Source organism: Alternaria arbusti (assembly GCF_024043155.1).
Source record: "Alternaria arbusti strain BMP 1465 chromosome Unknown scaffold_8, whole genome shotgun sequence".
In the NCBI taxonomy this organism is placed as follows: Eukaryota; Fungi; Ascomycota; class Dothideomycetes; order Pleosporales; family Pleosporaceae; genus Alternaria; species Alternaria arbusti.
Window position 1 is genome coordinate 1,239,721 of NW_026249948.1, and position 27,361 is coordinate 1,267,081.

At 51.9% G+C, this 27,361-nt stretch overlaps 12 protein-coding genes across 12 annotated transcripts; 7 read left to right on the plus strand and 5 right to left on the minus strand.

Annotated features, from left to right (window-relative positions):
- Positions 1-399: 399 nt before the first annotated feature.
- J4E86_006807 (uncharacterized protein) lies at positions 400-694 on the minus strand (the record flags this gene model as incomplete). Its single annotated transcript, XM_051447331.1, has 2 exons — positions 400-433; positions 483-694. The coding sequence occupies 2 exons, from the start codon at positions 692-694 to the stop codon at positions 400-402; spliced, it is 246 nt and encodes an 81-aa protein (XP_051301816.1).
- A 2,278-nt stretch (positions 695-2,972) lies between these two features.
- J4E86_006808 (uncharacterized protein) lies at positions 2,973-6,973 on the plus strand (the record flags this gene model as incomplete). Its single annotated transcript, XM_051447332.1, has 2 exons — positions 2,973-3,357; positions 3,408-6,973. The coding sequence occupies 2 exons, from the start codon at positions 2,973-2,975 to the stop codon at positions 6,971-6,973; spliced, it is 3,951 nt and encodes a 1,316-aa protein (XP_051301817.1).
- Positions 6,974-8,757: 1,784 nt separating this feature from the next.
- Positions 8,758-9,611, plus strand: J4E86_006809 (uncharacterized protein; the record flags this gene model as incomplete). Its single annotated transcript, XM_051447333.1, has 2 exons — positions 8,758-8,814; positions 9,153-9,611. The coding sequence occupies 2 exons, from the start codon at positions 8,758-8,760 to the stop codon at positions 9,609-9,611; spliced, it is 516 nt and encodes a 171-aa protein (XP_051301818.1).
- A 677-nt stretch (positions 9,612-10,288) lies between these two features.
- J4E86_006810 (uncharacterized protein) lies at positions 10,289-10,944 on the minus strand (the record flags this gene model as incomplete). Its single annotated transcript, XM_051447334.1, has 4 exons — positions 10,289-10,470; positions 10,520-10,715; positions 10,770-10,791; positions 10,937-10,944. 4 exons carry the CDS (start codon positions 10,942-10,944, stop codon positions 10,289-10,291), a joined length of 408 nt encoding a protein of 135 aa, XP_051301819.1.
- Positions 10,945-11,178: 234 nt separating this feature from the next.
- J4E86_006811 (uncharacterized protein) lies at positions 11,179-12,620 on the plus strand (the record flags this gene model as incomplete). Its single annotated transcript, XM_051447335.1, has 3 exons — positions 11,179-11,763; positions 11,814-12,065; positions 12,117-12,620. The coding sequence occupies 3 exons, from the start codon at positions 11,179-11,181 to the stop codon at positions 12,618-12,620; spliced, it is 1,341 nt and encodes a 446-aa protein (XP_051301820.1).
- A 402-nt stretch (positions 12,621-13,022) lies between these two features.
- Positions 13,023-14,127, plus strand: J4E86_006812 (uncharacterized protein; the record flags this gene model as incomplete). Its single annotated transcript, XM_051447336.1, has 3 exons — positions 13,023-13,195; positions 13,257-13,536; positions 13,588-14,127. The coding sequence occupies 3 exons, from the start codon at positions 13,023-13,025 to the stop codon at positions 14,125-14,127; spliced, it is 993 nt and encodes a 330-aa protein (XP_051301821.1).
- Positions 14,128-16,423: 2,296 nt separating this feature from the next.
- Positions 16,424-17,681, plus strand: J4E86_006813 (uncharacterized protein; the record flags this gene model as incomplete). The annotated part of the gene is made up of 3 exons (XM_051447337.1): positions 16,424-16,538; positions 16,594-16,991; positions 17,040-17,681. 3 exons carry the CDS (start codon positions 16,424-16,426, stop codon positions 17,679-17,681), a joined length of 1,155 nt encoding a protein of 384 aa, XP_051301822.1.
- Positions 17,682-17,881: 200 nt separating this feature from the next.
- On the minus strand, positions 17,882-18,814 carry J4E86_006814 (uncharacterized protein; the record flags this gene model as incomplete). Its single annotated transcript, XM_051447338.1, has 1 exon — positions 17,882-18,814. One exon carries the CDS (start codon positions 18,812-18,814, stop codon positions 17,882-17,884), a length of 933 nt encoding a protein of 310 aa, XP_051301823.1.
- Positions 18,815-19,972: 1,158 nt separating this feature from the next.
- Positions 19,973-21,481, minus strand: J4E86_006815 (uncharacterized protein; the record flags this gene model as incomplete). The annotated part of the gene is made up of 1 exon (XM_051447339.1): positions 19,973-21,481. The coding sequence occupies one exon, from the start codon at positions 21,479-21,481 to the stop codon at positions 19,973-19,975; it is 1,509 nt and encodes a 502-aa protein (XP_051301824.1).
- A 973-nt stretch (positions 21,482-22,454) lies between these two features.
- On the plus strand, positions 22,455-23,485 carry J4E86_006816 (uncharacterized protein; the record flags this gene model as incomplete). The annotated part of the gene is made up of 2 exons (XM_051447340.1): positions 22,455-22,644; positions 22,779-23,485. 2 exons carry the CDS (start codon positions 22,455-22,457, stop codon positions 23,483-23,485), a joined length of 897 nt encoding a protein of 298 aa, XP_051301825.1.
- A 553-nt stretch (positions 23,486-24,038) lies between these two features.
- Positions 24,039-25,494, plus strand: J4E86_006817 (uncharacterized protein; the record flags this gene model as incomplete). Its single annotated transcript, XM_051447341.1, has 2 exons — positions 24,039-24,612; positions 24,659-25,494. The coding sequence occupies 2 exons, from the start codon at positions 24,039-24,041 to the stop codon at positions 25,492-25,494; spliced, it is 1,410 nt and encodes a 469-aa protein (XP_051301826.1).
- Positions 25,495-25,641: 147 nt separating this feature from the next.
- On the minus strand, positions 25,642-26,914 carry J4E86_006818 (uncharacterized protein; the record flags this gene model as incomplete). The annotated part of the gene is made up of 2 exons (XM_051447342.1): positions 25,642-26,193; positions 26,270-26,914. The coding sequence occupies 2 exons, from the start codon at positions 26,912-26,914 to the stop codon at positions 25,642-25,644; spliced, it is 1,197 nt and encodes a 398-aa protein (XP_051301827.1).
- Positions 26,915-27,361: the final 447 nt, after the last annotated feature.

Genomic DNA, 27,361 nt, shown 5'->3' on the forward strand with positions numbered 1-27,361 from the left:
AATTGTGTGCAAGACCTGATAGGGCAGGGAAACAATCCAACTCGTACGTGAGCTGACACCTAGTAAATGCTTTGACAATTTCTCGCCAAGCTGTGTATTGCGCAGATGGCCTGGAACCCTCGCTGCACTCGACAAGGATCTTTCCCAAGCGAACATTGTATTCCATAAGACTCAGTGGAAATCCGAATGGAAATGTTTCGCATGCAACTAGTTCGGAACATTCCCAGACCATCTGTCGGCCAAAGAAAAGCGATCTAGGACTAAGGAGTCGTTCCTGTAACACCCATCCACGCTTGAAGAGAGCACTGTCTTCGAAGTCCTCCACGTGAGAGCTATCATAAACGATACAATTGTACTCTTTCCCTCTTGTCTTGACTGTAACAGCAAGTGGAGAATAAACTAGGGGGTCTCGGTCTGCGAATAAGCCTTGGCGCTGTCCGTGTGGTTGTACATGCTCAGTAACGAAGCCCGGTAAGTCACACCTCTCCGCATTTGTTCTGCCTTCATCTCTTAAAAGAGACTTATTTGGAACATCGGTGCTGCGAGCGATATTGCTATGATCGCGCATCTCGCTTTCGCCCTTGCCCTTGACCATACTGTCAGGCACCAAGTCGCGGTCTGCTGGTGGCCGTGCAGCATCGGCGGCCCCAGTCGCGCCAATGTTGAGGACGGCATTCTGATAAATGTGATCCATTTTGGATATTTCGGATGCCTTATCAGTCTCGTCATCTTGTATGATGCAAAGAGCATCAATCCAGACACAAGGTATTTGTAACGCCCTAGCCAAATTAAAGGCGTCCTGAAATAGCTGCGGCAGCTCGGATATGTTTACACCCCGCTCTAACTTCTTGACATTACATCGCAGCAGCTTCGGCATTTGACTCCGCCACTTGTGGCTAACCGTCATATATACTGGGACATTTGAGTTCGATCTGTGTGCCGTGGTAACGATCTTCACTTTTAGCGGACTAACCGCGAGCAAGCGTGATGGTAGCGTTTCTACCGTCTGGATATCGAAACGCTGATTGCAGCGCTTGTGGTTTTCCGAACACTCTTTAAACCACGCGGAAGCCTGCGCCATGCATCGTCGGTCGCCGGTGCTACTGGGTAGAACAGGCAAAGCAAGTTGGGTAGGAGAGGGACCAATTTGATCAACTTGAAAACTTATTTCGTTTAAAATTTGCGCCGGACTGCTGTAGTACGTTGTCGGTAGAAGCATCAGCTCGTAGGCCCTTGGCCATGATAAGTTCTCTCCGGTCTTCTTTATAACAATGCGCCAAGGTCTGTCGTCTCTCTTTTCGAAGCCGATGGATAGTTCCCAATATGAGTCTACCGCGCTCCGTCTCTGATGCAGACGCCACACGAATGCTTTGCATAAAGGACAGCCGCGTTCTGCCGACAAAACGATAGTACGCCCCTCGCGCGTGACTCGACAATTATCAGCCGCAGCCTCATCCGGCTGTATAAGAATCTCCTGGCAATCAGCGCAGATGGATTGGTCATTGGTCGGCGGAGATGACGAAGAATGCGGTACCGATTTCATGTTGCTTGATCTACATGAAGGTAGTTAGCTTTTGAGAAGCTGTAGATTGCCAGCTTGGTGAGACGAGACGAATAAACCGCAGCATCTGATATTGATGTTCAACAAAGAGCAGATATTCTGACGTTGGTAGACTATAGTAAGTTGCAAGTAAAAACATGCTTGTGCTGACCTCCATATGCGTGTAGCACGTGTTGACAACCGAGCAAATTAAAATTTAGCTAAGACACATCCATGCCAAAAGGATGCGACTCAATAAAGCTACCGTTGTGGGGGAGTGGCTACCGGGCGCGCATCTCAGTAGACGATACGATGGCTACCGGAATCAGCACTCAGTAGTTGTGGGATATGGCCAAGTGGATGAAATGATCTGGTATTCCTAGTTCTGTCTCCTAATCACCAACTTAGGTGTGTCGTTTTTTGCATAAAGGAAGAGACTGTCTCTAACGGCGGTTGCCTGCGTAGCCTACCCCGCACCACGAGGTTGGGATTAGGCAGCCGTCCTGTGACAGCCATGTCGTCACTCCTGCCCGTATCACCAATACGACTGAGCTGATGCGCGCAATGTACAACATGGCTCCAAGACCAGTTAGCATACACTCATAGAACGCGACATAACTGAGTCTTTGCAAGATAGTGGTGTACTACTCGTTCCTGTAAGATCTTGGAACTACCACTAGAAGAGACACATGCAAAAATTAATGTCAAGCAGTACCATACGATACTGGATGCGCAATTAGATCAGATCACCAGATATGTTGATATGGAAGACTAGAGACGAATCGCCATTGAGCCACAATAGTGATGAGCCGGTGTTTATCTCCGTTGGTAAGCCCGCCCGCCTTAAGATGGCAGCCTAGGACTTGACAATCAAAGCATCTTACTCTTCTCTTATCTATATCAATCGTTTCTAGCTAGTGTAGGATTTCGCTTATGCGATAGCGCGCAGCTGTTGCGGCGTTGCTTTACCATTGTCTCTAATTAGTTTAACGCGTGAATTCTACGTGCTGTTTTGCTCCACAGACTATCGCGTGCGATCTCTCATTGTCATCTTTGCATGGTCATTGCAGAGTACGTGAAATTCATCATGAATTGCTCTCTCGTCTCTGACGATAGCTTCGGCCCTCAGTATTGCGACGACTTCGACTTCACACTAGTCTTCGAACAAAGTCTTTTCCAGATTGCGCCATGTGCTTTACTACTCCTCGTTCTCCCAATCCGCGCCTCTCAATTGCGACGGCAAGAAACGAAATGTGCAAGATCATGGGCTCGCCGCAGCAAGCAAGCCATCATATCGTTCTTGGCACTGAGCCAATGCGCTTTACTATTATCCTGGGCGCTTGCAAAGAATACTAGCCAAACCGCTGTGGCAGCGGCAAGCTTGTCTTTCCTCGCTTGCTTGGGTCTGCTTTGGTTGTCTTCCGTTGAGCACATGCGCTCAGCGAGGCCCAGCGACATCATCAGCGTCTTCATCCTCATCTCGATTATCCTGGACATTCCACAGGCTCGTACCTTATGGCTGCGTCATCGCTCAGACACCGCTGTCGCGACCACTTTTACTGCTTGCCTAGCCATCAAGATTGTCATACTCTTTCTCGAAGCACGATCCAAGAGACCATGGCTACTTCCGCCGTATCAAGCCTACGCGCCGGAGGCACTCGCAAACATCTTCGATCGAACTGTACTGTGGTGGCTTGGCCCGCTCTTTCTCCTCGCGTATCGAAAGAACATCAAGTTCGAGGATTTGTACGGTATCGATGACAGCCTATTGTCTGAATCAGTAGAAGAGCGGTTCATGCAGTACTGGTCACGCTTCCGTAAGTCATAATTTCAAATCTTTTTAGCCTGCTTCTGACAAAACGAATAGGCCGATACCACACCAGAAAGCGTCCCTTACTGCGAGCAATGATCTCGACAACTAAATGGAGCCTGCTTGCGACAATACTACCGCGTCTCTGTCTCAGCGCTGTGAAGCTCACCCAGCCTCTTTTGATTGACAGAATAACACGATGGCTTAGTGATGCCTCGCGAGACCATACTACCGGAAAAGGCTTGATCGCGGCGACGATGCTAATCTACCTGGTCATGGCCCTCTTGACGGTGACGTACAGAAGGCAGGCTGACCGATTTCTCACTACGCTGCGCGGAATTTTCATCTCCGCATTGCATTCGCAGAGCTTGGCCCGTTCCAACACCCAGCTTTCTGATGGGGACATGCTCACACTAGTAAGCACCGACGTGTTGCGCATTGGCATGAGCTTGCAGCGAGTCGGAGAGATGTTTGCTGCCCCGTTCGAGATTATTGGTGTCGCGGCATTGCTAGCTCGTCAAAGTGGTGTTTCTTGCATTGCCCCAATTGCAGTGGGAATGGCAGTGCCCATCATCAGTGCCCTCAATAGTAAGCGAGGTCTGCCGATCCAGAGGATCTGGCTCGATGCCATTCAACGACGTGTTGCATACACAACTGCTGTACTCGGTTGCTCCAAGGGCTTCAAGATGCTGGGGTTGACCGAGTTTCTGTCTAAACGGATTCAAGCACTGAGAGTCAAGGAGCTTGCTGACTATGCCGTGTACCGGAAGTTCGTCGCAGTCAGGGAAACACTCGCTTCAGTGCCCAATGCCTTGGGGCCAACTCTTACTCTAATGCTGTTCACACTGATCAACGGCGGCGACAAGCTCACCCCAAGTGTGGCGTTCAGTACTTTGTCGTTGGTCTCGCTTCTGTCCGCGCCAATACAAGAGGTGGTCTGGGCCATCATTGACCTCCAGCTGGCTCACACGAGCCTTTTGCGCATTCAGTCCTTCCTTCTTAGCGACAATGACGATAACGCTGAGCCCTCTTTAGATCTGAACAGTACTTCCACACCCATTGAGATGACGGCAAGGGTTCCAAATGGCGTCAGTCTGACCGATGCGAAAGTATACGCTGGTAGCAATCCTCAACGCCCCATCCTCCAGGACATCTCCCTGGATCTGCAAGAAGGATCCTTCACCCTCGTACTTGGACCGGTTGGAAACGGGAAGTCGACACTACTTCGCGCTATCGTCGGCGACGTGAGGCTGAGTTCTGGCAGTCGTACCGTCTCGAGGGACTTCCACTCATTCGCATTCTGCTCTCAAGAACCCTGGCTGCCCAACGATTCGATCCGGAACATCATCATTGGAGAGTCCGACTATGACCCGATTTGGTACAGCACGATTGTGAGCGCATGCGCGTTGTCGACCGACATTGCCCGATTTCCGGCCGGAGAGCAGACAGCGGTAGGTAATAAAGGCATGTCGCTGAGTGGCGGGCAGAAGCAACGTCTTGCCCTCGCAAGAGCGCTCTATTCGCGGATCCGTGTCTTGGTGCTAGACGACATTTTCAGTGGCCTGGACATTACCTCCCTCAAACATATTGCTGGATCTGTCTTCGGCTCCTCTGGCGTAGCCAAGCGGCATGGTCTCACAGTCCTCATGACCACTCATACCGCCACGTATTTTGTCCAGCAGGCTGATCGAATAGTCGTCCTGGGAAGCGAAGGCAGAATCGTTGAACAAGGGTCATTCGAGAAGCTGATAAGTAATCGGAACAGTTTCCTCCATAGCATCGAGCTTCGACAGGAGGAGACGGGCAATCCGCACGAAGGGCCGAATGATGCTGTCGAGATTCCGGCGACTTCGGTCATGGGGTCAGACGATGCTCTAGAATCTCCCTCTGCACGCCGGACCGGAGAGCTCTCGACCTACGCGTACTGGTTCAGATCATTCGGATTGAGATTATCCCTTCTGTTCCTTGCCGCAACATTATTGGCAGGGTTTTTCTGGAAGTTTATGGAGATCTGGGTTCGGTGGTGGTCTGATGCAGAAGCATCGCGACACTCTCTGGGGTACTGGATCGGCTGGCATATTGCGTTCGCGCTGCTCGCATTATTGTTCGATTTTGCCAAATTCTGGACCATCCTCGTCTGGGCTGTACCTCACTCATCAGCGCACCTCCATCAACGGATCTTGAACAGCGTAATGAACGCTCCATACTGGTTCTTCTTCAAGACGAATCTGGGGTCGATCGTGAACCGCTTCTCCAATGACATGACTTTGATCGAGAGCGCTGCTGCCGGTCCTATCTTGCAAGCTTCGGAGAGCCTTACGATGTTATTGGGCAGCGCGGCATTGATACTGGCCGGATCGAGCTACGCCAGTGCCACTCTACCGTTCCTGCTTGTGGCGGTGTATCTCTTACAGCGATTTTACCTTCGCACGTCGCGCCAGCTCCGTCACATGGACCTCGAAACACAGGCGCCTTTGGTTGACGCGATCCAGGAGACGATGTATGGCGTTTCGACCATTCGCGCCTTTGGATGGCAATCTGCTTCCCATGGGAAATTCATCAGCCTTTTGGACCGTTCTCAACGCCCGCATTACCTTCTGCTATGTATCCAACGATGGTTGGGCCTCATGCTGGACCTTCTGACAGCTGTGATCGCCACCGCTGTCGTAGCCCTAGCTGTCAGCGTGCCGTCGACATCATCTGCGAGTTCTCTAGGTTTAGCCTTGCTCAGCATCTTGGGGTTTAACGGTCAACTCTCTACTTTCGTAGTCGCCTGGACGACGATCGAGACGTCTGCCAGTGCCGTCTTTCGCTGCCAGAATTTCGAACAAACGACTCCAAACGATCAATCGCCACTAGAAATCGCGAGACCTAATCAAGACTGGCCGGCAGATGGAAAGATCGTCATCCAAGACTTGCGCGCTACCTATACTCCAGATGGTCCGGATGTTCTCAACGGAATCAGTCTTCGTATTGCACCAGGAACCAAAGTCGGTATCTGCGGCAGGTCAGGAAGTGGAAAATCATCTCTTCTGCTCTCGTTCTTCCACATGCTGGAGAATATCCCGAGGGACAGTGTTTATATCGACGATGTTGATCTTACTACTGTTCCTCGAAGCTCACTCCGGGAACGCCTGACGGCGATTCCTCAAGAGACACTGATCATACCTGGTACGATGAGGGAGAATATGGACCCTGTGCAAAAGAGAAGTGTCGATGAGATGAACTCGGCTTTGGAGAAAGTCGGCCTCGCTTCACTGGTCGCTGATCGGGGTGGTATCGAAAGCAACATGGCCGATATTGGTCTGTCTCAAGGTGAACTACAACTATTCGCTGTTGCCAGGGCACTTCTACGCCCAAGCAAGATCCTGGTGGTGGACGAGATGACCTCTTTTATGGATTCGTTGTCAGAAAAGGTGATTCTTGATCTTGTGCGAACCGAGTTTGAAGGCAGTACAGTTGTAGCGGTTGCGCACCGGCTGGCTACCATTGTTGACTTTGACACCATTGTAGTCTTGGACGCGGGGCGCCTGGTTGAGTCTGGGCACCCCCATGAACTGCTTCAGAAACCGGACGGGCAGTTCCGGAGGATGTGGGACCAGCAGGAGTCACAGGATCGGTAAGTACCAATAGTTGAGTAGCTGGCCCATATACAAATGCCCAAACTCAGACCCAAGGCCGGGACATGTCCTGCTCTTATCATCTTGTTACATCTATCACAGTCCGTGACGCCGTTCGTGCTGATAAGTGAGATGTAACCTTGAGCCAATTCAGGTAATGGAGCTCGTCCCAAGATACACAGTCCATGGCACCGCCCTGCATCTTGGTAGGAGTAAGCCAAGCCCTGATGATCCGACAAACCATCCCAAGCCCGAGGAAGATATCGACTGCCGACCTGCTTCTATCGGTATGCGCCTTACCGTCCCACGCGCTGCCGTGTAGCTGCCTTCTTACGCAACAGGCTCTGCGCCCATCTCCTTATGCACAAGAACGCATGTCGTCAAACTAGCCTCAACAAACGACAGCGATCATCGATGAACCGTCCTCGCTTAGCCTGTCGATCCGCCACACTGCATAAGCACGTGAAAGCCGCCGTTGTGGTGAAAAGTGGCGTGCTGTCTTTATCGCATCCTTCCCGGCAGGCCCACCTGCTCAAGAAGGAATGCCGATTATCGAGGTTCGGAGGAAGATGCATGCCGCGGTTCCATCGGGGCTCGGTAGCAGCTGATCAAAGGCGTTGTGACTCGTGATAGCCAAGCCATTGAAGAACAAAGACGAAAGGAGATTTTCTCGTGAGCTTGAGCCGCAACGCGTGACATGCAAGCTCCGCATCGGCGCCCGATGAGTAAGCGCGCTCAGCATGTGCGCCAAAACACGATTCGTGCGCTTTAGCAACACGCCAAACCTCGTCATCCACTTTCACATGCTTTGCAGGTTTCTATTCTCATTCAGGACCCAGAAGGGCCTCAACACGTTCCACCGTATTGATATCGAGACGCGCGCTGTCCTGCAATCCTGCTGATGCACAGGAGGTATCTATGCGGCACGTATGACGGAGCCAGTTCCCGTCACCGTTCAATGGCAGCGCTGGAATTGTCGACGTGATAAGAGAACCCAATTGCGAGGCGAGGACTCGTAGCTGCCATGCACGATGCCAACCGATCCATGGTAGGTTTGCGGCAAGCAATTGGACCTTCCGCGATAGCTGACGCGGAAGCGGAGTCGACGTACCGTATCATCGAGACGCGACCGATAGGACAAGAAATGCAAGCCCGACATATGCGTGTATACAGGGCGGCCAAGCTGTTTGAATATTTCGCCAACAGGAGAGGGGCGTGGCTGACCTTATCTGACGTCGCCGCGTCGTGAGTGGCCAAAGCGTCGCGTCTTTCACATGCCAGGCGCAAGCTGTACGCCTTGCAGGCCAGCTCCTCAACGCTCAACGGGCGCGCGATAGAGTTCGAGATGCGGGGCAGACATGAAGGCAGCATATTGCGGCTTGCTCTGTGTAACGTCTGACTTGCATCGACTCCGCACGCTGGGTCTCAACGTTCGAGACGAGATGCGAGGCGAGAAGTCGACTTTGGGTAGTGACGTTCTGGTAGGTCCCCGCGTAGATTGACATGGCGCTTGTCGACGATAGCCACTTTCACATGCCACTGCATCTGCTTCACCCCAGCCCACTGAACCACGCCCTTTTCAGCAAAGCCTCCCAACCAAACACAGTCACATCATAGCGCACAGCCGTATAATAAGGTCGACCAGGACCCTTTTCTCTTGCTCTACGTTACTGCTACTCCTCCACTGCCTCGCAACCCAACAATTCTTCTTCCACCACAGTAGAACCTGCAACACTGCATATCTACTACTGCGATTAATGGCACCACACGCAACTGACGACGGCAACATGAGCTCTCAGGCGCCTATGACCAACGGCGAGACGCCCAGCTCAAAAGCTTTGTCGGTATGTACTACTTACTTTTCCTCTTTCTCATCACACCCGCAAACACGTCTCTTCAAACACACATCATGGGTCACTTTGCTGCGATCTGGCATTGATTGCGGACCGTCGCGGGGTTTCGAGCACCTGGGAACCGCAATCTACTCGGACCAGTAACACGGCGCACGAAACCCACGATGCAGGCGCGGAGCTTACGGCCCAGCCAATCAACCCAGCATTCCGCGAACCTTCTTACAACATGAACCCTACTTCGCGGAAGCCGTCCGACAAGCTTCCGTGGGAACTTCCGCAACCGCGGACTTTGAGATTCGATAGACGAGCACGAGACTAACACCCTCCAGCATCTCAACTCCTACCCCGTAGTCCACGACAGCGTCGAGACTTTCAAATCCAACCCCTACGGCTCGCGCGCCCTCAGCCTCGCCAGTAATACCTACAACTCGGTCGTTGCACCCTTCCACCCTTACCTGCGCACACCATACTCCTACCTCTCACCCTACCTGGCACGCGCCGACCAGCTCGGTGACTCTGGCCTCTCCACCCTCGAGACACACCTGCCGATCGTCAAGGAGGACACTTCAAAACTCAAGGAGTACGCTTTCTCGCCCGTCACATATGTGCGAAGCACATGGGAGGACGAGTACAAGAAGACGCATTACAACAACGGTGTCGTCAAGATGGGTGTTGCGACAGTCAGCTTCGAGCTCAGGATGGTGAGCGATGCGTGCGACGTTGTGCTGGGATACCTGAACAAGGGCAAGGAGCAGACGAAGAAGAAGGTCGATGAGGTTAAGCAGTAGAGTGCGACTATGACCTGCATAGTATCTCGGGGCGTTTGCACGATGAAAGGCGAGGTGATTAGGGCTCGCTGATCGGAAAAGCGAAGGCGAAGGGGCGTCCATTAGTATGGCTTGTCGATGTAACGTCGAGTAACTTTCTTGCGCCCGTCTGCGCGCCTTTCCTTCAAAGATAGACCGATTAATGACATGATATCCCTTCTGTTCAATCGATTGGTGTTCACTGTGCACTGTATCAGCATGTAAACCGAACCAGCAAGGGCCTAGACGGCTTCTTCGTTGAGGGGATCGAGGCCGTCTGTTTCATGGCATCGTCGCACGTGAAGGCAGCAGTACGGGGGGCTCGGATTGTGATGTACTGCAGCCGCTCGTTGCTTCGCTTCGGGAATGACATAGTCGTTCTTTCCTGCACTGTCAGCATAAGCCTCACTGCATCATCAGTATCATCCAATAGTAGACAGTGGCCAACGTGAAAATCATGTTCATTTCATGAAGTTCGTGAATTGAGCCGGATGCCTTGAGCGGATGCCGGATTTTTCATGCTTTGATTATCAAGCCGAAATACACGCCTGGACGGCAGGCCGGTTGTGTGTCCTGTCATCCTATGATATCTACCGCTCATGCAGCATCTTCCGTATCAAATCATGCCCATCTGCGCCCAGCCGTAACCGAAGGAAAGCTTAGAACTGTAAGGGAGTGAAGAACCACCTGTTCTTTCCGGACTGGTATCGCTCCTCGAATGCCTTCTTGACGGTCTTCTTAGCCTCCTCCCGTTGCGAGACCTCCTTGAATGTGTCGGCGGAGATGACGCCCTTGAGGTTCTCGAGCTCGATGGTGTAGCGGGTGGGCATAATGTGGGTGTCTGCATCTATCAGCGTCTGCCCAGCGGTTGCGTCCTCATGTCCACGTACAGTTGACCTGCTTGACGAAAGGCTTGACCTTGCTCTTCTTGGCCTGCTTGGTCTTTGACATGCGGCGGGTGACCTTGGAGGGGTAGGTCTCGATACCGGCAACGAGCGCGTGGGGGAAGGGGTGCGACTTGGTGCCGTTGTCAAGTGGTGAGATGATCACGCACTTCTTTCCGGCGTAGCGGCCCCGGGTGATGATCTAGGCGGACTGTGAGTGAGTGCGATGGTGGTATTTCGAGCGATTTAAACGTACGACAACGCGTCCGACCTTGAGGCTGGTGAAATGTTAGCAGTTGTTCTTTCGCATGTTGTGGGCTTTCCAGGGTGCGATTATTGGCGTCCCGCTGCGCATTTCGGGGAGCACCGCGGGGCGCCAATTTGTATCGCAGAGAGGATCGTGTGCAGCATCGGGGCACTCACAACTTCATTTTGGCTGTTGTCCGGGTTAGTGATGGGGTTCTTGGTCCTGGAGTTCGAGGTTGTCGCCAGAGCAAAAATGGTGTGTGGCATGTCGCTTGATCCGATGAGTTTGGCCGGCGCCGCCCCACATTATTTCTTAGCGCCAAACACGCTGGTTGGCTGGCCCCGCCGCCACCTCTAGGAAATCTTGAAGACCCGCAAAGTTCGCGACGGGCAGTCGACACAGCTGGACAACCACCACCATGAAGATCAAGGCCCTCAGCCGGTCCACGGCGTCCACCCAGGCCCCCGGTTCCAGCGTCGCCAAGGTCACGAGGAACCTCGACCCCAACCTGCATCCGTTTGAACGTGCGCGCGAATACACCAGAGCCCTCAATGCGACAAAAGTCGAGCGCATGTTTGCGCAGCCCTTCCTCGGCGATTTCGAGCCTGGCCACGTAGATGGCGTATACTCCTTCGCCAAGGACCCCAACTCCCTCGAGCATTTCGCTAGTGGCAGTGGCGACGGCATCGTCAAGGTCTGGGACTTTACCAGCAGGGAGGAGAAGTGGCAGGCGCAGGCGCATGAGAACCTCGTCAAGGGCATGTGCTGGACGCGGGACAAGAAACTCATAACCTGTGGATCAGATCGCCAGATTCAGCTGTTCGAGCCATATGCGCAAGCCTCGAAATCGGCGCCAAAAGCAACATGGCACGGCAACTCAGCCTTCACCTCTGTCTCGCACCATCGCTCGCTACCGACCTTTGCTGCTGGATCCAGCTCCATCTCCATATACGACACATCGAGGACATCTGGTGCCCCTGTTTCCAACCTCGTGTGGCCATCGGTAGGTCTTTCATGCAGAGCAGACCTAAGGCATATACTAATAATCATTAGGCCATTGACACCATCACGGACGTCAAGTTTAACCAGGTCGAAACCTCGATACTCGCATCATGTGCAACCGACCGCGCGGTCATCCTCTACGACGCCCGCACGAACTCACCCCTACACCGCACTGTGCTCAACTTCCCCGCGAACTGCATCTCCTGGAATCCTATGGAAGCCTACAACTTCGCCGTTGCTTCGGAAGACCACAACGGATACATTTTCGACATGCGCAACATGAAGCGTGCGCTGCAAGTCTTGGTAAGTCTCCCGTCTGGGGGTCGGGCCAGACTCATTACTAACGCCAAGTAGAAAGGACATGTCGCCGCTGTCATGTCGATTGAGTTCTCTCCAACGGGAGAGGAGCTCATCACCGGTTCCTACGACCGATCCATAAGAATTTGGGAGCGATCAAAGGGTCACGCTCGGGACGTCTACCACACCAAGCGAATGCAGCGTGTCTTCTCCGTCGCATGGAGCCCCGACAATAACTACGTACTCAGCGGATCAGATGACGGCAATGTCCGCCTATGGAGAGCTAGAGCTTCCGAGAGGCAGGGCGTCAAGTCATTCGCCCTAAAACAGAAGCTGGAGTATGACGCAGCTCTGAAGGAACGATACAAGCATATGCCAGAGATCAAGCGCATCGAGAAACACAGGCATCTGCCCAAGACTGTCAAGAAGGCGGGTGAGATCAAGAACGAGGAGCTCAAGGCTGTCAAGAGGAAGGAAGAGAACGAGAGGAGGCATACGAAGAAGGGCACAGTCCGGAGAAAGGCAGAACGTGAGAAGATGATCTTGGCGAGAGAGCAATGATAATTCAAAAGAAGGGTTCAGTATATTTTTTGCATAGCGTTGGCGTTCTTGGTATTGGGGTAGAGGACCTGCGGTACTATACGTTGCATCCGTGGGTGTTGATTGTAGTTCAAAAGATATGGGATATTTGACTCCATCATCCTGCCTTTCCAGCAACAAGTGCTTGCACCGAAACCGATGCTTTTCGAACGTTGATACACGTGACTTCGCGTGATTGCGTCATACCTCGGTCTAATAGTTACCCCAATGTAGTCCACAGGACGAAAGGGCGCAAAGAATGACATTTGACCGAGATCAAACAACATACTTTACTATCCGATTTGCAACCTTCAGATACTTCCAAGCTGCACCGTTATACTCCCCAGCAGCGATATTCCAATCTGAGCCGCCTAGATCGCAAACATGGCATCTAGATCCGCCCTCCACATCCAAGACACCAAGTTCAACGATCTCGGTCTCTCAAAGTCCACTTTGAACAAGGAGAAAGTCTGCTGCTACACACGCTCGCTGGAGAACGCCAGCGACGACAACCCCATACTCGTTCTCATTCATGGATATCCGCAATCGGCTTACATGTAACTTCCTCTCATTCCTATCACTGCACTTCATACATCAGATGATCTGACAAAAGGCTAGGTGGCGCCACATCATCCCTCTTCTCCCATCCAAGGCACCGCTCTTCGTTCCGGATCTACCTGGCTACGGCGCTAGTGCACCGATTGAGCGGAATGATAAAGTGAGCATTGGAACGGCAGTACTCGAGGCGTTGAAGACGGAGGTCAAGAAGAGTAAGAGTGCAGATGGGAATGTGAAGGTCATACTCATTGGCCATGATCGTGGAGCGAGAGTTGCCCATCACCTCACTGTCAGCGGGGTCAATGGAGTGAAGATCTTGGGTGTTTGTTTGATCGATATTGTAAGTTTACCTTCTCACATATGCTCGAACGGATTTATGCTAATTTGATAGGTCCCGACTTCAACGCAATGGCAGCACTTCACCTCCCCAGCCACCGCAGCAAAGGAGATAACAGGCTACTTTCACTGGCCGCTGCTCGCAAACGTCGATCTAGCAACGCGTATGATCACTGCTTTCGGCCCATCTAAATGGTGTCAAGAGATGATCCTACGTTGGTCAGGAAACAGCAATGTTGGTATCGAGAAACTGAAGGCTAACGATTCGTTAACCGTCTATGGCGATTTCTTCAATCAGGAACATACGCTGAAAGCTACTTGCGAAGACTACAAGGAAGGTGCTACGACGGATGTTGAAAGGGAGGAGAAGAACCAGAAAGAGGGGAGGAAGATTGAAGTGCCGTTGTTGTTGGTGTATAGTGCGGCGAGTATTGGGAGCAGGTTTGACTTTCCGGAGGTGTGGAAGGAATGGGTTGGTGAGGGTGTCAAGATCGAGAATCATGGGTTGGGTGATGGGGTTGGGCATTTTGGGGCAGAGGAGGCACCTGAGGAATGTGCGGAAGTTGTTAATCGCTGGCTTGGAACGGTGGTTTAACAGTAGTTGAATAACTATCAATCTTCTTGGCCCTGCGCATCACACTCCGTTAGGCCTTGCCGAGATACGCCCGCAGTCTTTGACGGAAGATGTAGATCGTAACTCTGTTCATCGAGACTCTTGACTGAGTCGCATAGCTGACTAAGGATAGCAAACTCGACCTTCAACTTTACGCTGTAACCAAAGCCTTTGAAGCTACACCAGACACCCCAAAGCGCCATATATTCCAGGGTTATGGTGCAAACATCAATGAAGATGATGAAGACATTGGCCAGGAAAAGTAATCGAACTTTTCGACGGCATCCTTTTCTCTGAAGGGTCTCTCCCATCCGGCATATGCGCACTGCCGCCACCAAGTACACCACAGATATGATGATCTCCTGGGTAGTGAGAACGTCAACAGATATCCGTTCCATTATTACGAACGGCTTGTAAGACGGGTCGATTGCGTTATTCTTCACTGCCTGTGGATCCAGTAAGCACGACGTCTTCTTGTCATCTGCCGGACTCACCAAAAGCGAAAAAACGAACTGAGGCCCATGCATGCATAAGCCATTGACAATGATCATGCATAAAATGAGACGCAGCTTCCAAACACTGCGACACACAAGGTGCAGCCGTGACCAAAGTACCAACGATTGGCCTGTGACCATTGCACTCCACCCAAGCCCGATGCTTGCGATCACCCCGTAAGCATTTAGGTATGGAGCGAAGATCATGAGAAAGACGTTGATTTGATAGACAAGTACTCCCAGAGTTGCTACGAGCAAGCAGTAGAAGTACTTACCGGACCAGCGCTTGAACGTGAGGAAAATGGTGACTAGAAGCTCAGCACCATTAAACCTATCAGGGTAAGTGTGTATCACGCGCACAAGAATAGCTTGCTCACTTACCATGTCATCCCCGTGAGAGCTATGAACACGACTACATCGAGTTTCGAGCTCAAAGGCCCTTCTACCAAGGTCTGCTGCGCGGATGTCATCAAGTAGAAGTTAGTATAGGACGCTGAGTGAGTGCGGAGTAAGATGGTGAGTGCTGAATGAGGGACTCTTGATGCGATGCTTGAAAGCTTATCCCGGAGGCTGGCACTGGTCAAGCATGATGATCATTGGGGCGTAGACAATAACAGTCAATAATACAACACTTGAGCAACACATCCTTTCGGTAGATATGCATGGAGCCAGTGACGATCGGTAGACACCATGCGTGGGAGTTTCTCCTTTTGGAGTTGCGGCGTGGCGTTCTCGCCTGGAGATTTTGTTGTCCAATCTCGGTTGAGAATGGGATGATGCGGCACAGACGGTTTTGGCAGATACAACGAGGTGACGCGTATTGTCGTGCTGATTGCGCGCTGTTCAGCATCGTGACGACCTTCGAATAACGCATGAGTTGGTGTAGCGGAAATGTCGTGGGGTATCGAAGTGGCGGGTGTGGCCGACGAGTCAGCGGAGGGAAGAGAGTGCCGTCCCGGGCCGCCTTGGCAGCGCCTTCGCGTACGCGAACCCTCTCCTGCTCGACGCGCTGTCGCCCATCCCTTCCTGCTCCTCAGGCCAGGCACGAAAGCGTACGACAGACTCGACCAAACGAATAACTACACTAATTCCACCAAACAGCCCCAACGACGTGCTTGTATGGAAGCAACGTTATTCCCAAGCGACTTCCCCGCCGCTACGGCGCTCTGCCGTGTGATTCTGCATCCTTCAACTCAGCGCGTCGAATGAGCGACGCAGTAGCGTAGCGACATGTGCAGCCGATGGGCTAAAGTCCGCGTTCAACTTGCTGACATCTGCGGCACAGCAAAGGCAACATGGATCTGCTCCACGGCCAGTACCTCATGAGGGTTAAGTGACTGCATGGTCCAACGCGCACGCCTCGTGCTTGCTACCTCCCCAGTCTTCGTCTCTCCGCCTCGCACCCTCCACTCGAGCGCTCGCTCGAAGAAACGATCACTATGCTGTTTCCGACTGTTTTTGCTTGGCTGCTATGCGCCATCCATGGCTCATCTGCATCTGGGATAGACGACCTGAGACTCGCAGTGTCTACGTTGAACACGCGATTATCGAAAAGCGCCACTATCACGTTTCCATGGGATGCTCGTTGGGAAGACCTCCAAGTCCGCGGCTCGTCCCCGCGCGTATCTCCCGATTACAATGTCGTGGTCGAAGTAGCAACAGAGGCAGACGTGCAAACCACCGTGGCATTGGCCAATCGTTTCGATATTCCATTCTTGGCCGTTACAGGGGGTCATGGGTGGACCAATACGCTCAACAGACTGCCGTTCGGTATCCAGATCAACATGCGGAAGCTTAATACTACGACACTCAGTCGGGATGGCAAGACTGCTGTCGTCGGAGGCGGAACGATGCAACACGAGATCACCCGCTCTCTGTTCGCCTCGGGCAAGTATGCTGGTGAGTTTGACCCAGTCTCTGCAGACATCCAGCCACTTACCGTTCCTCTCATCAGTCACAGGACTTGCAGAATGTGTGTCAGTAGCCGGGCCACTGTTAGGTGGCGGCCACAGTCTACTCCAAGGTCAACACGGCTACTCTCTCGACGGTCTGGTCTCCGCACGCGTAGTACTTGCCAGCGGTAAAGTTATGGAAGCCTCTCGGACAAATAATGCCGACCTGTTTTGGGCCCTGCAGGGAGCAGGTCATAACTTTGGCATTGTCACAGCCCTTCAAGTGAAGACCTACGACATCCCTTCCAACTGGACCGTCTACTCACTCGTCTTTACCACCGACAAAATCGAGGCGCTGTTCAGCTTGATCAACGAATTTGAAGAGCCGACTATAGAACGCCCGACAAAGCTGGCGCTTACAGGAGTGTTCGCGAGGATACCTGCCGTCGATCCTGTCAATGTAAGCAGAGCCCGGCAACATGTGTGCCAGATACTGACCCTTCACTAGCCTGTCGTAGCATACACTATCGCATACGAGGGTACGGAAGCAGAAGCTAAACCTTACGCCGCGCGTTTTATAGCGATCGGTCCTGTATCTACTACACTTTCGACGAACGTCAACTACGTAGAGCTATACACGGTCACCGGCAACAACCTCGGAAGTCAAACCTGCTGGCGCAACGAGAACATCGCAGGAGCCGGAGTTTCTCTACCCGCCTGGGATCTTCAGGGTGTCCGAGAAGCATTCACGATATTTGGGAACCTCACGGCCGATCCTCGCTTCAATACATCTGTCACCCTACTGGAAAACTACGGCATGCAAGGCGTACGGGCTGTTGATACAGCTTCCACTGCATTGGCGCCCGAGGAACGCGAGTATCCTGTTCTCGCTTCGCCGGTTTTGTGGTGGACCGGCGACGATGCGCAGACGACCAGGGATGCATATGCATACCAACGTGCGGTACGCAATGCGCTATACATGGGCGTGGACAAAAGCAACAGGAAGCGACACTGCTATGTTAATTACGCTAACGGAGAAGAGAATAGGCCTGAGATGTATGGGTACGATGCTAGGCTCGCTAAGTTGGTCAAGTTGAAGGGTGAGTGGGATCCGAAGAACAGGTTTGGGTATTACAACCCAATAGTGTAGGCAGGAATGCATTCACAGTAGCAGAAGACGAAGTATTTTGAGGACGACTTTATTACTAAACTGAACGCAAGTGCGGCGAATGATGGTGCCGGGAGTAACTCGCGTCGAAAACCAGCGCAAACCGAAACGCCAAACCTCAGCCAGGAGCAGACATCGCATCTCTCCGCTGCCAAAACAAACACGAAAGTCCGGCGAAGCGACTACAGCCACTTCCAAACGGCCTCGTCATCCCCGCTCGCGACGCTGCCCTCTGGATCCCAGTCGAAATCCTTTGCCTTAGGCGGCCACAGCCCCTGACACTCCAGATGCTTTGCGATAGCATCCTCCGTCAGCTCCGCCTCCGACTTCTCCTCCACCTCTTCCTCGACCCCTGACACCTCCCCCTCTCTCTCCTCAGCGGGAAGCGCGAAGGTCCTCGCAGCGTCGTGAAGCTGCTTTACGGACATCTTACAGGCATTGTCGACCTCTAAGCGCGCTAGCCCCTTGCTGGCGGAAACTTTGGCCTCAGGCCCAAACTCCGAAAAAGTGTGTTTGGTCATCTTCCAGACGGTAACCTCTTTTTCAGAGGCGTTCTGGTCGATTTCTTCAACGGTATGCTTGCTAGCAGTGACCGTGAGGTGTGTGTGTAGTGATTGTCGGGTTTTTCGCTCACCCGAAACGGTTTCGGCATTGTTGAACAATCCCGCTTCGACGCAGGATTGGCCGACGCCAAGGTATTCTGCCTCCTCTGCCATGTACAGCCTGGCCAGGCGCTCAGGCTGGGTGCAGGCGATGTGAAGGCGTTTTGTGGCTGGTAGTGCGTCGCCAAGCACACCCCAGATGTCTGTCCATGTGATGTTGAGGGTGGCGGACTTTGATGGTCTGATGACGATCTCGAGGATCGTGTTCTCAGGATCTATGGCCAGATCTTCCCAGTCTTCTGGGCCCCAGATGGGGAATTTTTGGTGAGAGGAGGACGACGCTGTGGCCTGCGCCTCCTTTGATGTGGTGAAGAGGGCGGCTGGTGACGAAATGCTTGTGACCATGTATTCGTCTTCGTCGAATTCGACGGTTGCTGTTGTGGCCATGCTCGCTTGCCAGACGGCGTCGCGGAGCTCTTTGGGTAGTTTTGGGAAGAGCGTAAAGGTAGACATGGCGATGGTATTGGTAGTGATGTAGTAATGGTTTGTCTGGCGTACTGGTACGCGTACTGATTTTGTCTGAAGCGAGTTCGGACAGGTATGGTAAAATGGTATGAGAGGATAGTTCTGATGAGAGAGAGAGGGGGGAATGGGCTGCCTTTTATTCAGACTCAAAGCGCGCTAACTCGAGTACCGCACTACTCGACGGCGAAAAGTCATAAGGTCGCTTGTGTCTTTGCTCCACTCAAAGCATCCAACGAGCATATTATCACGTCACAAGAGTCATAGAGCTACCCTATGGCACGACATAACGAATACAATCAGCGCATTGACCAAGAATCGAGACCCAACATTACAGCCCGGTGGTACTCGCCGCGCCATTAGGTGTCTCTGGATACATGATTATATCGCAAAAGCCTTCGTCCAAGAACCGATACCCGCATTCACAGCCGGAGGTACTCGCCGCATCACATAGAATTGCATCGCGCAAGCGTTCGACCAACAATCGAGACCCGATTTTGCAGCCCAGAAGTACGCGCCGCACCATATGGTGTCTCTGGACATATCGTTATCTCGCGAAAACCTTTGACCAAAAACCGAGACCCAATTTTGCAGCCCGGAGGTTCTCGCCGCACCTCATGTTGTTCCTGGATATGTCATTATATTGCTCAGAACTTCAGGCAACCACTTCAGACCCATAACACTAGAGAAGAGACTCCTGCGATATGACACCGGTGCAAGAGTTTTCAAGTCAAATGATGGCTTCCATACTTACTCTGCGACCACTTGCGATGGCGTGTAGTCTCAGCATAGGCAACGCCCGCTCAGCGACCCCCGGAGTTTACCCAGCTGCCCAGAGCTCAGCCGATTGCGCGTAGTTTAGCCGAAGCTATGACAAGTGTGCGTTGCTGTGCTCAATCGTCTTGGGGCTAGTGGCTTATCTTGAAGACATGTACACATCGCGCTTCTTGAAGTGTCACAATACACCTGTCCAATGTGTCATCTACTTTGTCGTTCACTAAAGCCGTAAAATATTTCCTATGAATATTTGCTAGCTCATGTCGTTATTTGCATTGCAGTGTCTGCTTAGGTTTCGTTCTCTGTCATTCCAGTCCGGACGTGCGCACAATTGTCTGCTGACTAACTCGTCCCCGCTCTCACATACTCTCTTCACAAACCCAGACCTTCCCATCCCTTCTTCCATGCAGTTCTATCCTGCACCTTCTCCACCCTCAAACCACGGCTCCGAGCCTGTTCGTAGATTGAGTCATCAAGTTCGGAGACTTTCCGCCGCTCTCCTGCGTCGCTAGCGTCGTCATCGCTGTCAGCTGGATATACGGACTGGTCGTTGCACGGACTCTCCCCAATCTTGATGGTCTTCAAGTTTGGCCATTCTGTTTGGAGATCCAGGAGATGCTTGAGGTAGCGCTTGGTCTCGTACGTCGCATCCATGATACTGATGCTCTCGATCGTGGTAGGTAGATGACAAGTTCGGAATTCCTCGTTCGCAGAGAAGAAAGCTTCCTGTGGGGCATTGAGATTGCGAAGTTTAGGTAATCCAGCAAGCCAGGTCATTGGAGATACACCGCGAGTATACTCCAACATGATCATGTACCTGACCAGATCTTTGAGGGCGGGCTCAACGTCCAGAGTCAGATTCGTCAAACTGCGGCTCTCCAGATGCGAGACAATGTGCGCGAAAGATCCTCGCGGAGTGTTGAGGGGATCGAATCTGCCATATGGATCGACAATAGCGCGGTACAGAATGAAGAGGTGGGTCAAGTTTGTGAGACCGCGGATAACGCTTCTCACATGACCGTAAAAACCATCCATGTAAATGGCATCGTATGAGTAGAGTGCTTCAAATTCCGGTTGGATGACCAGACGGGTCAAGGTCGTAGAAACAGTTGCACCAGGTGTAATTTGCGATATCATCGTGTTGTAGGAAGGGTCTTCGAATAGGTTGATCCTCGCGGCTTCAAGTCGTGGTAAACTTAGCCAGCTGCATGGTGGGTAACCATCTGTGACAAGCCGCTTCAGGCTAGAGAGACCCTGGAAACAATCTGCCAAGTCCTTTTGCCTGGTGATGTTTTCGAACACTTTTTCGAATTCGGCCCAAGCAACGTTGTTATTGTCAAAGTCGTTACACCTCGGTGAGTCCCAGATCATCAGTGTGAGATCACTGAGGGCCGGCGTGACACACAAGATTAGTCCGACAAGGGCCGTGTCTTCGCCTCTCATCAGCATATCTTCCCAGCCCTTGTTGCGAAGCGGAACACCGTCCTTTGACTTGACACCGATCAGAAATCCCATGAAATGAGTACCAAGGTACGGAATACCGCAGGTACACTCCACTTCACTATCTTCAAAATAGTGTCCCTCGGATACGCAGTTCCGGTGATGCGTGAGTGGCATGCCGGATAACTCGATGTTTAGTTTCAGCACTCTTCTCGCAAGATCGGGTCGCTGCAAGAGAGTGCGCGCGAGACGCGCGAGACCTCGTTTCAGGGTTGGAGTGATTGAGATATCCGTGTGGAAGACTTCTTGTGCAATAGGTCGTAGCTTCCGGCAATTCAACGCGAGGTGATTGAGATCGCTATATCCGTTCTTGGTGTCGTCTCGCAGACATTTGGCGACTGCGAGCAGGAGCTCGTCTGGGAGGCCACACAAGTCAGTCATTTCGACGGGCGCGCGTGTCTGAGGCGTGGGGTAATGATCTCAGGTGAGATGAAAGAGCGATAGCCTGTTCAGTGCTGGAGAGCAGGAAGTCGCGAACAAGCCTAGTCTCGACTGGGTAAGCTGCCAACGCGCTATCAGCTGACTGTTCTCTCACTTGCATTTGCAGATGTCGCAAGCTCGAGCAGAGTTCACTCACTGTATATCGCAAAGTTGTCTAGTGGTCGCGCTATGCTCTCTGTCAAAGCCAGTGCAGCACCAGAATGGGTCACTGCCAGATAACTTTGGAAAGCAAAAGCATCACAGGATATTCATGCAGGGTGCCAACTTCCTTCCACTTTCGACAATGATTTGATCAACAGGGGAGAGTACGACTAGCACAACTCTCACGTGCTAGCTCCGCACGCGTTCATTCGTTCATCTCTCTTTCCTACAAGCGATGTTACCAGCTTTCGAATGTAGTCATCCTCAGTACCTAGATATAGCAGCGCCCTCGTTGCCAAATGCTTGTTCATTTTAGTCGCATTTGATTGTGCAGCTGCTTCGTGTGATTTCCCCTCTTTGGTCACACATGCACTTGCCTTCGATCACCGTTGCAGCTCCACTCACCACGTTCGCGCCTTACGCATCTTTTTACCACAGTCGAGTTTACTATAGATCTACTGACTCGGCTGCTACTGTGTTAAGGCTTGGGCTACTGCTGTCGTTCCTTCACCATAGCATCTCTTGACAGTATTGAAGAGGCCTCATTTGACCACCCCTGGTGGGTCTGTGACGGCTAGCGTGTCCGTTCATTGGACAGTGAGTGCCTTGGCAAGGCCGCTAACCTGATCAACCGTGCCACCAGACAGGCAGCCATCAGCCTAGGCCCGATACTGCAACGTCCAAGCTGCGGTACATAAACTCTCAACGCCCTCTCCACAGCTTTCGCGATCATCTACCATTTATCTCAAGATACGAAACTCGCGCTGTTCCAATGGCGTCTGATCCTATCCCTCCACCCTCCAACTTTCAGCCACAAAGCCCGCTGTTCTATGTCATACCTGGCGAGATCCGTAACGAGATCTTCCAATTGGCGCTCATGCAGGACGAAGACAGCGCAGCAGCGTATCCGGAAGACTCATATTGGTACCGTCCAGGTTTCTCAGGTCCGCTCAAGGGCAGCAGTGCGCTTTTGCGCACGTGCAAGCTCGCGTACGCGGAGGGACAGAAAGTGTTCCTCAGAGAGCTGGAATGGGCTTTTTGGTTTAGTACATTTATGCGAAGCCTGTGACGTTACTCCGAACTGATCTCGACGTAGATCGTGGACCTGATGGCCGTACATGCACTCCAGCGTGCGAAAAGTTCTTCCGCAACCTAACTCCACAAGCCGTGCAGTCACTTCAGAAAGCTCGTCTGTTCACGCAGATGTTCTGGCTCGAAGAAGGCAATCAACTATTCTACATCCTCAGCATACCTCAATTCCGACCAACCCAGCTTACTATTACCATACGATACTCCGACTGGTGGTTCTGGGAAAGCAATTCGCCACTGAGTATGGAAGAAAAGTGGCTACGCTACTTCGAAGGAAACCCCGGCTTGCGCGTACTGAGGGTTGAGTACGAGACGCTCAGTTGGAAGAAAGCGGAGATGATGCGCATCATCGAGCGAAACAAGAAATGGAAGCTACCTGTACGAAGGGAAGGCGGCAAGTTCCAGAAGAATGAGCTCGAGGGATATCTGAGCGCTGAGAACACTGAACTGAAGGAATGGACTTGGAAGGGCCCAAGCAAGCTGGGTGGACAAAATTGGATTCACCACGGCACCGAAGATAAGGTCGAATACGTCGTCGTCACAGATACCTGGAAGTTTGTGGAAGGCGAACTCACCGAGAAAGAGATGGAGGGCCGATTGACCACTATGATGCGAGCACCTGAGTTGACGCGAGCCGAGGTGGAAAGACGCCGCAATATAGGCGCATGGCGTGGGAGACTTCGGGAAAGGAAGACTACACGTTATGCAGCTTAGCAGGAAGGTAGCTTTCTAGCTGGGAGGATTTCGGGCCACTAGAACTACGTACATGGATATGTCTCTCGTGAATTTCGGTTCAAGATTAGCCCCAACATATCATGGTACCAACATGCCTACCTTATCTTTTCCTCCTATCTCTATCTATCCTTGGTTATCTCAAGAATAGCCCCGATATGATATACATATTGCGTTTACACATATACAAGTAAACATCAGCAGATCGATGCGCGCACCGCACGAGGCTCCGGGATATCTGGAAGGAAAACAAGAAACGATCAGACAGCTTTCGAGAACAGCAACAATGCGAGCCTCCCCGCTTTCCTGTAGGCGCCGGTGCAGACAACCCCCGGTCAACCTGCAGGTATACGTGTACTATGCTCCTATTGGACAAACGTGCACTTCCCGTAACGTCTGAGGAACATTATCGAAACCGATAGAAAGTCTTTGAGTCTCATACATATCATCTCATATTGGCTACTTTTCACTTTGGGACCTGCTCGGCAACAGTAGCGCCTTCTTAAGCTTTAGCACACATTCTCTGGCCGTCGCCATGGCCCAGTCGCGCTCTCAGCCAATGGCTGATGGAACAGCCCTTCAACTCATGTCTACCGGAACGAGTTCGATACCACCCACAGGACCGCGGAAGCTGGTAGAGAGGGAGTCCAAAATCACAAAGCTTGAGTCCACCGTCCTATATCCCCGTCTGGTACTTTTGGAAGCCCTTACTAGATTCAAAGACGGACCAAAGCAACGAGCAATGTCCAGTGATAAGACACGCGAAGCCCGGCGAGACTTCTTGGATTCTTTCGCTTATCTTTGTGACGTGGAGAAAGGCGGCAAGACAGTCACAGCGACTGCATTACAAATGATGGAAGTAGAAAGTGGCGACTGCCTCTGGTTGGCTGCAAACGAAGGAATACGCGAAGAGGTCTTGTTCTATGCACAGAAGATTCTGAAGCGCGCAAAAGTTGCAACTGTGGAAAATGTCCGTGTTGTTCAAGACCGTATCTTAACCCTCAGTGTGAAGAAGTGTAAACCGAGGATCCACTTCTACAGAGATGCGATTAAGAGAGACGCACTACAATGCAATGAGGCTCTCGAAGGCGTTGAAAGAGACGATTTTGGTATGTTTCCTATATCGACGCTATGAATATGCGCTTACTACATAAGTCAATCTCTTAAGAACCAAATTGGGGCAGCTGCTTGAACATCCACCGAGTACGAACCTGGAGGCCTATGTCGACCTTTGCTACGACATGAGAGGAGAAGACATCCGGGCCATCAGATCATATTCCAAGACTGCGGAAGATGGCTTTAGCCAATTGGCGCATCATGTCTATCGCTTGGGCGCGACACGTGACGCCGCAAACAAGGTTGTCGAAGCCATGACGCTCGTTCCTTCGCTCCGAAAGATATCAAAGATAATGATCGTCAATACACCCCGGATCGTGAAGAAGACCGTCTCACCGGTCCATTTGATTCCACATGAAGTTTTGTACGGTGTACTCGAAGGGACCAGACCAATTGATCCTTTGAAGTTTCAACAAGCATTCCTTCAGTTGTATCACTTGGACCCATCACCATTAAGACCAATCTACAACCACATGGTCTCGAAAGAAACGGTAGTTACCAGAGTGCACGCCGAACTCCAAATCGCCGACAAGTTCGCCAGGTCCCAAGCCATCAATTTCGTTGAGAACGACAAGTATATCGGGTGCAGTAAGCCAGCGTGTTACTTCTGTCACACCTGGCTTTGCCTTCACACGCAAGGTTATTCTAAGCCTGCGACCCACTGCAAAGTTATACCCGGCTGTCGCGGACCAGACTATGAGCTGAACGATGCGGGGACGGATGTCATGATATCCATGTACAGGAAGATCAGCCGACAGGTGGGACAGGATATCTTTGCGTTCCTGGAAAAGAATACGCCGCCACCAAGGGTACCTTATATGTCTACCGATGCTGGAAGTCGGGCGCCGAGCCGAATGTCGGGTTTCCAAGAGTGAATATGGACCATAGCGTATCCAAGATGGTATATTCGTGGGTGATCTAGGGATAATAATGCATATGCCTTCGGCAGTTATTACCACTGCAACACTACGAGAAGTTTCCATGCTCCTACTGCCCGCGACCAATTTTGATATCAATAATTCTCAGCGCTCGAGAAATCTCAACTCCAACTTCTCTGGCTGTCTGACATGAAGTAGCAGCGGGTCGGCACACGAGTCCCGCAAGATACTCATCACTCTCTGTCCAGCCACCCCCACCTTCTTGCCGTCTTGACACACCATTTCAACCCTAATCCTATTCAGAACGCTACTCAATACACTGCAAAACTCCACCTTACTAAACTTCATTCCCGGGCAGATCCTCGGGCCAGTACCCCATGCGAAAAATCCACTACCACTCGTTGGGTGCTTGAGCTCTTCATCAGATAGTATCTCGGGTAGAGTTGCCTTGCTACTGCCGACGGATTGCGACTGAATCCAGCGCTTCGGGTTCCAAGTAAGCGGATCGGGGAAGTTGGCGGATGAGGTATGAGAAGCCCATGAGTTGAGCATGATTTGGGTGTTAGCCGGAAGGACGATATTCTCATGGGCTTTCTTGGAATCTAAACTGGTCTGTGGGATAGTACGCTGGGGATGTGCAGGAAAGGGCGAACGCGGAAGAGGCGGCGAAGGACTGTAGAGACGTAGCGTTTCGTACTTGCAATTCTGTTAGCCTGCGATCATGCTCCGCGCAATAGTAGATGGCCCGTGTTTATGAAGAACGAGGACGTACCATGACGGCCATTACCCTCTTCAGTCGCGGGAATACTCTTGCATACTCCGGGTCATCAGTTGCTTCGTCTTTCAGAACTTCATCCAGCTCTTCCACTACCCAGTCTTGGACCTCAGGGTGCACAGCCAGTAAAGCCAATGCATATGATAGCGTGATAGACGTAGACTCCAGTCCGCCAACTGTGAAGATAAAGATATTGCCTCTGAGCTCAATATCCGAGAGCTTGGACTTCGACACTCGATTTTCAGTCTTGACTTCGTCGTTGGCCTTGATCAGTGTGCTAATGAGTGTAGCAGCTTTGGATTGCCCGCTGGCCACTTTTGATCGCTCTTTCACGACGGTTTCGTCCATGTACTGCCGGAACTCACGCATGGCGAGCAACAGTCTCTTGGTACTAGTTGGAAGCAGCGATTCGAGTACGGGGAGCTTGAAGAGTGGCATGATGCCCTCTATAGCCGGTGAGATTGAAGTGCTCATCACCGTTACTAGTGCGTCGCGAAGTGACAGTGTGTGACCTGGTGTCGCTTCATTGACTTCTGTGTTCTCGAAAGCGACTGACGAGATGACGTTGAGCGCCAGTGTACTGGTATTCTTGCTCATACTGTTCGTCCTTCCGTCGGGTGATGAGAGCCAACGCTCGATCATGTTTTTCGACTGTTGCAGAGCTTCGTTCCATACCGTGGCTGAGGCTCGCTCGTTGAAGCATGGCGCTGTGAGTTTGCGATGACGGATCCAATCATCGCCATTTGACTTTCTGAATTAGCTTTTACGGTCCTGAGTACGAAGAAGATGAGATAAACTGCGAGTGTCCAGAGCATATGGCACATACCGTGTCAACGTTTTGCCCAAACGTGCCCAATATCTCTACAGCCATAGTCAGTTACCGCTTCCAGTGTCCTCTCACATATGGTCGGACTCACCGTTCACATTATCAGGCTTTACATAACCCTTCCAATCCTTGAGTACATGATCAATCGTTTTCGGGTCACTAGTACATAGCACATTATGCCCTGGCGCCACCACAATGAAGCAAAGACCAAGTTCTTGATGTAACTTGTCGTTATCTTGCCAGCAGCATGTCCAGTCAATGGC